This window comes from Dryobates pubescens, chromosome 36 (genome assembly GCF_014839835.1).
Source record: "Dryobates pubescens isolate bDryPub1 chromosome 36, bDryPub1.pri, whole genome shotgun sequence".
Taxonomy (NCBI): Eukaryota; Metazoa; Chordata; class Aves; order Piciformes; family Picidae; genus Dryobates; species Dryobates pubescens.
The window spans coordinates 4695157-4707346 of NC_071647.1; the positions used below are offsets into that span (position 1 = coordinate 4695157).

The following is a 12190-nucleotide window of genomic DNA, read 5'->3' on the forward strand; positions in this document are numbered from 1 at the left end:
CAGGGGTGGGGACTCTACCACCTCTCTGGGCAGCACATCCCAGTGGCCAATCTCTCTTGCTGGGAAGAACTTTCTCCTCACCTCCAGCCTAAACCTCCCCTGGTGCAGCTTGAGACTGTGTCCTCTTGTTCTGGTGCTGGGTGCCCAGCAGAAGAGACCAACCCCCACCTGGCTCCAACCTCCCTGCAGGGAGTTGCAGAGAGCAAGAAGGTCTCCCCTGAGCCTCCTCTTCTGCAGGCTAAGCAACCCCAGCTCCCTCAGCCTCTCCTCCCAGGGCTGTGCTCCAGACCCCTCCTCAGCTTTGTTGCCTTTCTCTGGACACCTTCCAACATCTCAACATCTTTCCTAAGCTGAGGAGCCCAGAACTGGACACAGGACTCCAGGTGTGGCCTCAGCAGTGCTGAGCACAGGGCACAAGGACTTCCCTGCTCCTGCTGGCCACACTCTTCCTGCTGCAGGCCAGGCTGCCCTTGGCCTTCTTGGGCCCCTGGGCACTCTGCTGGCAAATGGCACAGAGAGCTCTCTCCTGGGGAGCAGTGAGCACTGTCTGCCTCACCTCATCTCCCAGCTTTGGCAGCAGGGTAGCAATTATCTGTTAGATTGGAGGTGGTTTTTTGCCTTGTTTTCTCAGCTCAGCCACTTGAGGAAGGACAATCAGGGTTGCCAAGGCAATGCAAGGATGACTTCTTAATTTTGGAGGATTCTTGCTCTTAATTACTCTGCAAACTGCAATCCCATGAAAACTGCTGCCTTTGGAGACTGTCAGTGAAGGGCTGGCACTGAAGGAGAACTTCTAAAGGAAGGAAAGTTAATGAAGACATTTTTGGGCAAAAGAATGGGAGGGGAAGACAAAAAGAAAACCCCAAGGCAAATATGTCAGGGAATTTCCCCAGCCTCTTCCATGTGCTGATGGGAACAAACAGCTGGCAATACCCAGAAACAAGGACCTGGAATGGGTCCTGAACTTGAATTATTCCCAGCAGACAGCTGGAGGGAAGGGATCCATCCAGAGGGATCTGGACAGGCTGCAGAGCTGGGCCCAGGACAGCCTCACGAGGTTCAACAAGACCAAGGGCAAGGTCCTGCAGCTGGGGCAGGGCAATCTCAAGCACTGATACTGGCTGGGCAGGGACTGGCTTGAGAGCAGCCCTAAAGGAAAGGCCTTGGGGGTGCTGGGGGAGGAGAAGCTCAGCAGGAGCCAGCAGGGAGCACTTGCAGCCCAGAGAGCCAAGCAGAGCCTGGGCTGCAGCAAGAGAAGTGTGGCCAGCAGGGCAGGGAGGGGATTCTGCCCCTCTGCTCCACTCTGCTGAGACCACAGCTGGAGCTCTGGGGCCAGCTCTGGAGCCTCTGTGCCAGGAAGGATCTGGAGGGGCTGGAAGGTGTCCAGAGCAGGGCCACGAGGAGGAGCAGAGGGCTGGAGCTGCTCTGCTGTGAGGCAGACTGAGAGAGTTGGGGTTGTGCAGGCTGGAGAAGAGAAGGTTGGGCAGCACATTCCAATGGCCAATCTCTCTGGGAAGAACTTTTTCCTCACCTCCAGCCTAAACCTCCCCTGGCACAGCTTGAGACTGTGTCCTCTTGTTCTGGTGCTGCTTGTCTGGAAGAAGAGACCAACCCCCACCTGGCTACAGCCTCCCTGCAGGGAGTTGCAGAGAGCAAGAAGGTCTCCCCTGAGCCTCCTCTTCTGCAGGCTAAGCAATCCCAGGCCATTCAACTCTGCCAATCTGCTGTGGGTGGCCCTGCTTTAGCAGGGGGGTTGGACTGGGCTGTGCTCCACACCATCCTTGGTGGGGGTGGGGTGGGGGGGGGCTGGGATTCCAGGATGCCTTCAAGTTCTTTCCTAATGTGAGTATTTTTAGTAATCTTTCAAGGAGTCTTCCCTCCCCCCCCACCCTTAATTACTTTAATTGCTTTCATTTCTATACCATTGTAAATCCAATCATCTTATTACACACATCAAAATCCAATCACAGTATCAGCTTCATACACAGACACACACATGTATATATATCCCTATATAAGTCATTTAATAGAGCCAAAGCTCTACTTGGGAAGGGAGAGGTTTTAATTCCACGGGAAGCATCAGCATTCAGCATTGTATTCCCAGCTGGAAAGGCAAACCCATCGAGGCAGCCAAGCTCTCTCAGTTCATTGCAGCTCTGGGTCCCCAACGGCTTGAAGACAGTGGCAGTAAGCAGTTGGGGGATAAGAGGGTCCCAAATGGTCCCAAATGTGAAATGAAGGGAGACTTGTCTGACCATGGACAGAGAATTACAGACTTGTCAGGGTTGGAAGGGACCTCAAGGCTCAGCCAGCTCCAACCCCCCTGCCATGGGCAGGGACACCTCACACCACAGCAGGTTGCTCACAGCCACCTCCAGCCTGGCTGCAAACACCTCCAGGCAGGAGGCTTCCACCACCTCCCTGGGCAGCCTGTGCCAGGCTCTCACCACCCTCCTGGGGAACAACTTCTTCCTCACAGCCAATCTCAATCTCCCCACTTCTAGTTTTACTCCACCCCCCCCCCCCCCCCCAGTCCTATCCCTCCCTGACACCCTCAGAAGTCCCTCCCCAGCTTTCTTGAATCCCCCTGCAGATACTGGAAGGCTACAGTAATGCCACCTCAGAACCTTCTCTTCTCCAGACTGAACAGCCCCAACTCCCTCAGTCTGTCCTCATAGAAGAGCTTTCCCAGCCTGCTGCTCATCCCTGTGGCCCTGCTCTGAACTTTTGGAGCAAAGTTCTTCCTTTTGAGACACTCCCTTTTTACAAGGAATCCCAAAGATAAGGCAGGGGAAGGATGGGGACAAGTTTAGAATAGAATAGAATAGAATAGAATAGAATAGAATAGAATAGAATAGAATAGAATAGAATAGAATAGAATAGAATAGAATAGAATAGAATAGAATAAACCAGGTTGGAAAAGACCTCAGAGATCATCAAGTCCAACCTATCACCCAGCACCATCTGATCAACTCAACCATGGCACCAAGGGCCTCATCCAGGCTCTTCCTAAGCACCTCCAGGGATGGGGACTCCACCACCTCCCTGGGCAGCACATCCCAAGGGCCAATCTCTCAACAACTTTCCTATCCTGAGGAGCCCAGAACTGGACACAGGACTCCAGGTGTGGCCTCAGCAGTGCTGAGCACAGGGCACAAGGACTTCCCTGCTCCTGCTGGCCACACTCTTCCTGATCCAGGCCAGGATGCCATTGGGGAGACTCCCATTGGACTCCAGAAGAAAATGTTACCCCAAGAGAACAGTCAGAGACTGGACTCATCTCCCAAGGGACCTGGTGGAGTGCCCTACACTGGTCAGGTTTTAGACTCAGCTTGCCAGGGCACAGGGCCAGCTCATTTCAGTTACACCATCAGCTAGAGAGGTTGGATCAGATGAGCCTTGGGGTCCCTTCCAACCTGGCTTTCTGTGTGGTTCTTTTTCAAGGGCTCATCACCATGGGCCAAGTGCTTCCTGGCTTATCCTCCAAGTGCCTCCTGTCCTTCTTTATTGCATGGAGATGCTGTGAAAGCAAAGCCCTGTGAAACCCAAGCCCCTGTGGGAATCCAGTGGGGACGCTGTCCTGGTGCTCAGTGCAACCACACTAATGATCTGCTGCTGGGCCAGGGATGGTGAACACCTCCTGGCCTGCAGCCATCACTGCTTTTCCTTTTACTTCTTTCTTCTCCTGATCAGTCCCAGAGGGAAATGTTAAGCCAACAAATTGGCAGCAAACAGCAATCCCCAGTGCTAAGGAGAGGGCTGTGGGCCAGAGTGGTGTGGACCATGTGCTGAATCACAGAGAGGGGGGCAAAATAATCCCCTTTTATCTTGAAAGCAGCCCCTTGCTCTGCCTGCCAGGCCAGTCCTGGCTTTCCCACTGCAAACCCTTCACAGAATCACAGCTTGGTGGTGGTTGGAAGAGACCTCTGGGTCCCTTCTAGCCCAGCCCCCCTGCTAAAGCAGGCTCGCCTGGGACATGCTTCTAGGAGGGCTCTGGTGGGGCTGTGGCAGCAGAGTAGAACACACAGGTGGAGGGACTCCCCTTCATCTCTTCTCCTTCCCCGAAGCAACTCGTTCTCCTCGTGCTTTAGGGCTGCATCCCAACGCTGGGAGGTGCAACGTGGGCTTGAGACACAAGAGGGCAGGCACAGGCTGTGTAATCGAGAGGGGACTCCAGCTCTGCTCCTGGTGCCGCTCAGCCACCCTGCTGCCCTCCTGCCCTGCTCCATCCCTGTAAGGGAGGAGCAGCCGGGGGGCTGTTTGTGTCCGTGTGCGCTTGCGGAGGCTCAGGGCTTCCGGGCCGGCCTGGCTCCTCTGGCCTTGGTGCTGAAGGAGAGCTGAAGCAGCAAGATCTCAGCCGGACATTCAGAGGCCACAGCTGGCCTACGAGCTCCCAAAGCAGTTACTTTGCCCCCCTCAGAGATGCAACTCCCGGCGCTGTGTGCCCCAAGGAAGGGGAGTGCAGGGCTCCTTAGCCATCTCAGAGGCTTCTAAGGGAGTTCCCAGGCTGATTTGTCCCTCCCATGCACATCCACCTGCAGAGAGGTCAGTTAGGTGGTTTGTGAGAGGTGCCAGCACCCCTCACCATCCCTCACAAACCAGCTCCATTCTTGCTGCCATCATCCCCAGGCACAATCAGAGCAGTTTTCTTCCCCTCTCAGGACATTTTGGCCAACAGCAGCTGCTGGGCACAACCTGAGCCACAGGCACTTGCTGCAGAGCATTTGTCCCTCCTGATTTGTCCCCAACCCCTTGAGCAGTGCAGTGAAGCCGGGTGAGATTGTGTCAGTGCTGGGCATGGTGTGCTGGGCATGGTGCTGGGCATGGTGTACTGGGCATGGTGTGCTGGGCATGGTGTGCTGGGCACAACCTGAGCCACAGGCACTTGCTGGAGAGCATTTGTCCCTCCTGATTTGTCCCCAACCCCTTGAGCAGTGCAGTGAAGCTGGGTGAGATTGTGTCAGTGCTGGGCATGGTGTGCTGGGCATGGTGCTGGGCATGGTGCTCATTCCTCCAGACTGCAGCCAGAGCACTCTGCAGAGTTAAATAACTAAAGCAGCAGATGGTTTATGGTGGGAATTACAGACCCAGGAGTGCATGGGGAGCAACTGAAGCCACTAAAGCACCCAGGCAGATGATGCAGATGGTGGGGAGAGGAGGGAGATCTGCAGATGGCTTGGTCATGGGTGGGAAAGAGAGCCCATTCCTGCCAGGGAGTGTTTAGGGAGGAAATAGGCTTGTCCTTGGCCGTGGGGAGATGGTGAGCACAAGGGCAGACAGCGAGCAAGGTCTGGAGCCCAGGAAGAAAGGTGCTGTGGCCACTCTCCTTAGCTGCTTTCACTGTGGCTCACACATTGCTTGGATCTGCTCCACACTGCCTTCTCCACCCCTCCTGGTCAGGGTATGGCAAGGTGCAGGAGGTTTTCTGGCCTGACCTTGGCTGAGTTTCTGTCTATTAACAAAGAGGCACAGCTCTGTTTAGCCACCAGTGGGCTTGCTCTGAGAGCCTGGCTTTCAGTCACCAGCAGAGATGCAGGAGGAGGGAGCAGAGTGTGCATTTTAGGGCTGATGTGGATTCATACCAAGAGGAAACCAGCCTCTGCTGGCACCTCCTGCTCCCTCTGCACCATGGCTAGCCATGGCCTTGATACAGCCCTGGAGCCTTCAGGCTGTGGAAGGAGGCTTCATCTTTAGGGCACTGAAAGACCTGCTGGGAAATTCCACTCATGGCTCTGTTGCAAGATTCCTGCTCACCAGTCACAGAATTCCAGAATCCCTGAGTGGGGAGGGTTAGAAGGAAGCTCTGGAGATCATCTGGTCCAACCCCCTGCTAAGGCAGAGACACCTAGACCAGGCTGCAGAGGAATGAGCCCATTGTCTTCTGTCTGCCTCAGTTTCCCTGCTGTGAAGTGGAGGGAGTAGCCCAGTGCTGCTGTGCAGCATTAGGGAGTAGCTCAGCCCCAGAGATGCTCCCATAGGACAACCTGGGCTGGGAGATCATAGAATCATAGAGTCAGTCAGGGTTGGAAGGGACCACAAGGATCATCTAGTTCCAACCCCCCTGCCATGGGGAGGAAAACCTCACACTAGATAAGGCTGGCCAGAGCCTCAGATGCCAGAGCTGGGCTCACATTTGGCTCCCAGGGCCACAAGTGGCTTTGGAGGTGGCACAAGATGAATCTACCTTCTCTCTGGGTGAAGATTATCAGGGTGGCTTGGGGGGCTCAGGTGGCCAGGGGACAAGGGATTCAGGGGGCCAGCAGTGGAGGTGAAGCACCTGGAAAGCTGAAGAACCTGAAGAGCTGAAGGGGCCAAAGAGTGCAGTGTGCAAAGGCTCTGCCAGGCTCTGCTCTCATGGTAACAGCACTTGGGGGTTTGAACACAAAACCTGAGCTCACTTTGCCCCTGATAATCTTTGGGTTTGTCTTTGAGGTAACTTCCCAGGTGGCAGCAAGTCAATGGCCACCAGACTGCAGGCTGTGATAGGCTCTCTTTCTGCTTTGCCCCTCTGCTTCCACCTCATCCAAGATGGGAAAGTCACCTCCTGGGTGCTGCCATGGCTCCTGGGACCCTCACCTGCCCTGGTGCTGGGTGCTCTACAGAGAGCAAAAATGGGCTTTGCTTCTGGCTCTGAACAAAATCAGGCAAAGATACTGGTCTGCACTGAGGTCATGGAATCATGGAATCATCTGAGTTGGGAAAAGACCATCAAAAGATCATCAATCCCAACCATCAACCCAACACCACCTCGGCCACTAAACCATGTCCCCAGCTGCCATGGCCACACAACTCTTGAACACCTCCAGGGCTGGGGACTCCACCATCTCCCTAGGCAGCCTGCTCCAATGCCAGGTGATATGGGAAGGAGCTACCCCAGAGCCTGCTCACCCTCCAGCACCTTTCATCTCCAGGCTGAACCCCACTCGTTCCCACCTCCTGCAGCGTGCACCAAGGATGTTCATCATATCAGTCATAGTATAGAATCAGTCAGGGTCGGAAGGGGCCACAAGGATCATCCAGTTCCAACCCCCCTGCCATGGGCAAGGACACCCCACACTAGATCAGCCTGGCCAGAGCCTCATCCAGCTTGGGCTTAAACACCTCCAGGGCTGGGGCCCCAACCACCTCCCTGGACAACCCATTCCAGGGCTTCACCACTCTCATGGGGAAGAACTTCCTCCTCACCTCCAGCCTGAATCTCCCCACCTCCAGCTTCATTCCATTCCCCCTAGTCCTATCACTATCCTGAGATCCTGATATGTTCTTGTGTATGGAGGAACCATTACAGGATTTCTGCAGCATCTCTTGGGTAGGAAACCATCCCAAATTTCCCTCCCTCACACCTCCTCCTTCCAAACCTCCTGGCTGAATGCACAGCTGGGAGCTTCTTCTCCAAACACATCCATCACAGCTGCCTTTCTGCAGCAAGCAAAACAGCTGGAGAGCCTGCTGGCTTAAAGCATTCCAGAGTCTTGAGCCTGGGGGTGCATTGGGTTTGGTTGAGTTGGGGCTAGTTCTCCCCACAGCTTTGGCTGAGATGGGGCTGGTTCTCCCCACAGCTTTGGCTGAGAAGGGGCTGGTTCTCCCCACAGCTTTGGCTGAGATGGGGCTGGTTCTCCCCACAGCTTTGGCTGAGATGGGGCTGGCTCTCCCCACATCTTTGGCTGAGAAGGGGCTGGCTCTCCCCACATCTTTGGCTGAGATGGGGCTGGCTCTCCCCACAGCTTTGGCTGAGATGGGGCTGGCTCTCCCCTTAGCATCTTCGATGAGAACTAACTCCATCTCAGCCAAACCCAGTCCAGGAGGCTATAGGAGCTGCTTGGCACAGCCTCCCCGCAGGCACCCCAGCGAGGCACGGCTGCTGCAGACTCCCCCCGCGGCAGGAGCTGAAGGTCTCCGATGGCAGTCCCCTCTCCCTGCCCTCCCCAGGCTGCCGCCCAGCCGCGGGGCTCTGGATCGATGCATGACTCACGGCTCCTTCCCCCTGTCGAGAGTCCTGGAGCGAAGAGAAGCTCTGAGACAGGGAGAGAAGGGATGAAGGATGCTGCAGCTCCTCTCCTCCTGCTGCCCGTCCCCCACCGAGTCCTGCCCTGCCTGGTTTTGTGCTCCGAGCTGCTGTGTGCCAGAAGGGAAGGCTTCCTGCTGCTGTTTTGTGCCCTGCTCCGTCTGCCTCCGTGTGCATGCATGGAACTCAGAAGCAGTCCCCCCCGCCCCCCCGCTTCTCCCCCTCCTATTTTTTCTCTGGGTTTAAGCCTTTCCCTCGCCCTTTTCCTCTCGCACTTCCCCTGCTGACCGACCTGCCCACCTTCCCCCCCGAGAGAAGCCCCTCACAAATAGCACCAGCAGCCTGACGGGGGGGTTTCGGGGGGGGTGGCAATTCTTCGGCGCCCAAAATGGAGGGGGATGGAGGGTGGGGGGAGGCTGAGAGAGATGCCTGAATCCAGCGGCTCCCATCCTCGGAGCTGAAAGCCTCTTCGCTCTGCAAGCCAGCAGCAGCCCTGGGCTTTCTGCACTAGTGAACAGGCTGCGAGCTGCCTGCGCTTGTTTTAAGCTGGCTCGCCGGCTCCATCGCATCCCGTTGGACGCGTGTGTGTGCATGTGTGCCCGGGTAGAGGGGGAGGACCTCCTCTCCATTGGCTCAGCCTTCCCTGCCCACCCCCGGCTCGTCCACATCACCTTGGTGTCTCCCTAAATAAAACCAGCCCTTTCCCATCGCGCCGGGGAAAATCGAGAGCCAGAGTTTGAATGGATTGGAGATAAATATTTACCCCGAGGAAGCCGCCGCGGAGCTCGTGGGGGGCGGGGGGGGGGGAAACTGGCGGCAGCCGGCCTGAGATTCTCCTCCTCTCTGCTGCCTCTCGAAGGGTTTCATTACTTTCCAGAGGGGAGGGGAGAGAGCCGGCTCCCAGTCGCGGCCGCGGACTGACCCCGGATTTAAGTAACTCTTCCCCCGATGGATCTGAAGGACAGCACCAGCGAGGGCAGCATGGGCAGCCTGCAGCCCTCCAGCATCCAGATCTTTGCCAACACCTCCACGCTCCACGGGATCCGGCACGTCTTCGTCTACGGGCCGGTGACCGTCCGGCGCCTGCTCTGGACCTTGGCCTTCGTGGGCTCCCTGGGTCTGCTGCTGGTGGAGAGCTCGGACCGGGTGGCTTTCTACTTCTCCTACCAGCACGTCACCAAAGTGGACGAGGTGGTGGCCAACAGCTTGGTCTTCCCTGCGGTCACCATCTGTAACCTCAACGAGTTTCGCTTCTCCCGGCTCACCACCAACGACCTGTACCACGCCGGGGAGCTCCTGGCGCTGCTGGATGTCAACCTGCAGATCCCCAACCCCCACCTGGCCGACCCGGCCGTCCTGGCCATCCTCCAGGAGAAGGCCAACTTCAAGCAGTACAAACCCAAAGTTTTCAACATGCAGGAGTTCCTGGCCAGGGTTGGCCACGACCTGAAGGATATGATGCTGTACTGCAAGTTCAAAGGCCAAGAGTGCAACCATGAGGACTTCAAAACTGTGAGTAGGAGCAGCAGGCGCGCTGCTTTCCTCTTCTCTGGGCGTGTGGACCACGGCGGTGGTGGTGCAGGGCCAGGGCAGGGTTGGAGGTCCCTGGCCACGCTGTGATGAGTGAGTGGTGGCTGGTGGGCTCGGGCAGAGGAGGAGAAGGCAGCCTGTTGAGCTGAAGTTTGCTAGATGCAGTGCTGATGGGGGTTGTGCGGGTCCAGCCCCTGCGAGGGGCTCGCAGCCTCTGTCCTGCGTGAGGCCCACAGCATCCAGGTGGCTGCTTGGTGTCAGAGCAGGGTGTCAGATGGGTTCTGCTGAGCGTCAGAGGGGGCTTGGGGAGGTCCCTTGCTATGGCCAGTGGACGTCAGCCTGCTGAAGAAAGTGGAGAGGGCTGGAAAGAGGCCAGCCAAGAGAGGCAGATGTTCAGGGTTGGTCTGAGTGGTGTCCATTAGCCAGCTGGATTTCTCTGGGTGTTTTTAGCTCTGCTGAAATCATGGAAAGGGAAATGCTTCTGCTTGTTTCTGCTGGTTGTGTCTCATAAATCCTCGTTTGTTGTGTGGTGTTGGGCAGTGGGCAGCAGCTTGTTACCTTCCTGGTGATGTGTTAAAGAGAAGAGGAAAAGCAAGCCGGGCTCAGCTCTGATCCTGTCTGCTCTCAGGCTGGTGGGGAGGCGGAGTGGGCTGGGTAGCCTGAGGAGCCTGAAGGAAGCAGACGTTGCTCAGTTTACAGCTTCTGGATGACACCCTGAGGGCAGCACAGGCTGGCCTGGGTAGCTTGGCTGGCAAAAAGCATCAGCTTAAAATAAAACCAGAGAGGTGGTTGCTTGGAAGAGGTGATGCCCCACCGTGTGCTTCTGGGCCAGGGGAAGGGGGGCTGGGCCAGCAAGGGGCTGCAGAGGGGTCTGCTTCCCCCTCTCCCCCCCCCAGGCTGGTGGTTTGAGTCATATCCTGGCAGAGATGTGGATGAGCAGGCTGGGGACTGGGCTAAGTTGCACTTTGCTCTCAGGCCATGCTGGCCAGTCCCTGTGTGCTGCTGGAGCTGGCCGGGGGGGGTCGGTCAGCAACGCTCGTCTGTTTGTCTGGGAGGGATGCTGCTTGCCCTGCTCCCTGCTCCGTGTCCTGCAGACAGGCAGGTGCCACAGCGGGGCTTGTGATGGTCTGGTTTGTCAGCAGGATCTCTGGCTGGTCTTAGGGGCAGGGAATGTTTTGTGTCACTGCTGCTTGTGGATCTCCCAGCAAATGAGTCCGACTGACTCACGCCACAAAGTCACCGCCGTCACCTACACCCTGCCCTCTTCGCGCGGCCGAGCAGGAGCGCGGAATCTTGTGCCTCAGTTATTGCCTGTGCAGAACCCTGGTGCCTTGCCCGTTGCAGACTGAACATCCAGGCAAACTGCTGCTCTGCTTCTGCTCCCTGGGCAGATCTGAGCAGAGGTTGACTCATGCAAGTCGTGGGAAGGTATCAAGAAAGTCACCGGGAGAAGAGCTTGCTAAAGGGAAGCCGTGTGCGACTGGGGCTGGGGAATGGGATGGCAAAGGAGGAGCAGATGCAGAAGTCCAGGGGGCAGAAGACTTGGGGAGGGAGGACAGTTCTCAACAGGATGGGCAGATGTTGCCTAACCATGGTGTGGATGTGGGCAGAGGGAGGGATTCTGCCCAGGGGCTTCCCAGTAACGCATTATACACCACCCTAGAGCAAAAGCCTCCAAGCCAGGCAGCAAACAGCTTGTTCACAACATCTGCAGAGCTTAAACCAACAGATCCTGCTCTCAGCTGAGACAGGAGCTCTTGGCAGGCTCCCTGGGACATGTTGGGGTGGCATCTCTCTGGCTATTTAGTCTTTTGAGGTATTTGCTTCTGAGACAAGGATTTTTCTCTCATATCTATCTATCTATCTATCTATCTATCTATCTATTGATCTATCTATTGATCTATCTATTGATCTATCTTTCTATCATCTCTATCATCTATCTACCTATCTACCCATCTGTCTATCTATCTAGTCATCTATCTGTCTATCTATCTATCTATCTATCTATTGATCTATTGATCTTTCTATCTATCATCTCTATCTATCATCTCTCTATCTACCTATCTACCCATCTGTCTATCTATCTATCATCTCTCTCTCTCATCTCTATCTATCTATCTATCTATCTATCTATCTATCTATCATCTCTCTCTCATCTCTATCTTTCTCTCTCATCTCTGTCTTTCTATCATCTCTCTATCTACCTATCTACCCATCTGTCTATCTACCCATCTGTCTATCTATCTATCTATCTATCTATCTATCTATCTATCTATCATCTCTCTCTCATCTCTATCTTCTCTCTCATCTCTGTCTTTCTATCATCTCTCTATCTACCTATCTATCCATCATCTCTCTCTCATATTTATCTATCTATATCTATCTATCTATCATCTCTCTCATCTATCTATCTATTATCTATTAATCTATCATGGCTCTCTCCCTCATCTCTCTCTCTCTCATCTCTATCTGTCCATGTATCATCTCTCTATCTACCTATCTGTCTATTAATCTATCTATCTTTCTCTCTCTATCATCTCTCTCTCATATCTATCTATCTATCTATCTATCTATCCATTCATCTATCTATCTACCTACCTACCTATCCATCTATCAATCTATCTATCTATCTATCTATCTATCTATCTATCTATC

At 55.1% G+C, this 12190-nt stretch overlaps 1 protein-coding gene across 1 annotated transcript in view; it reads left to right on the forward strand.

The window, feature by feature from the left end:
- Nucleotides 1-8815: 8815 nt before the first annotated feature.
- LOC128898979 (acid-sensing ion channel 2-like) overlaps nucleotides 8816-12190 on the forward strand; it is a 44249-nt gene continuing 40874 nt past the window's right edge. The window contains exon 1 of the mRNA XM_054176817.1: nucleotides 8816-9517. Within this exon, the coding sequence (XP_054032792.1) occupies nucleotides 8954-9517 (564 nt within the window). The 5' untranslated portion in view covers nucleotides 8816-8953. The remainder of the gene's footprint in view (nucleotides 9518-12190) is intronic.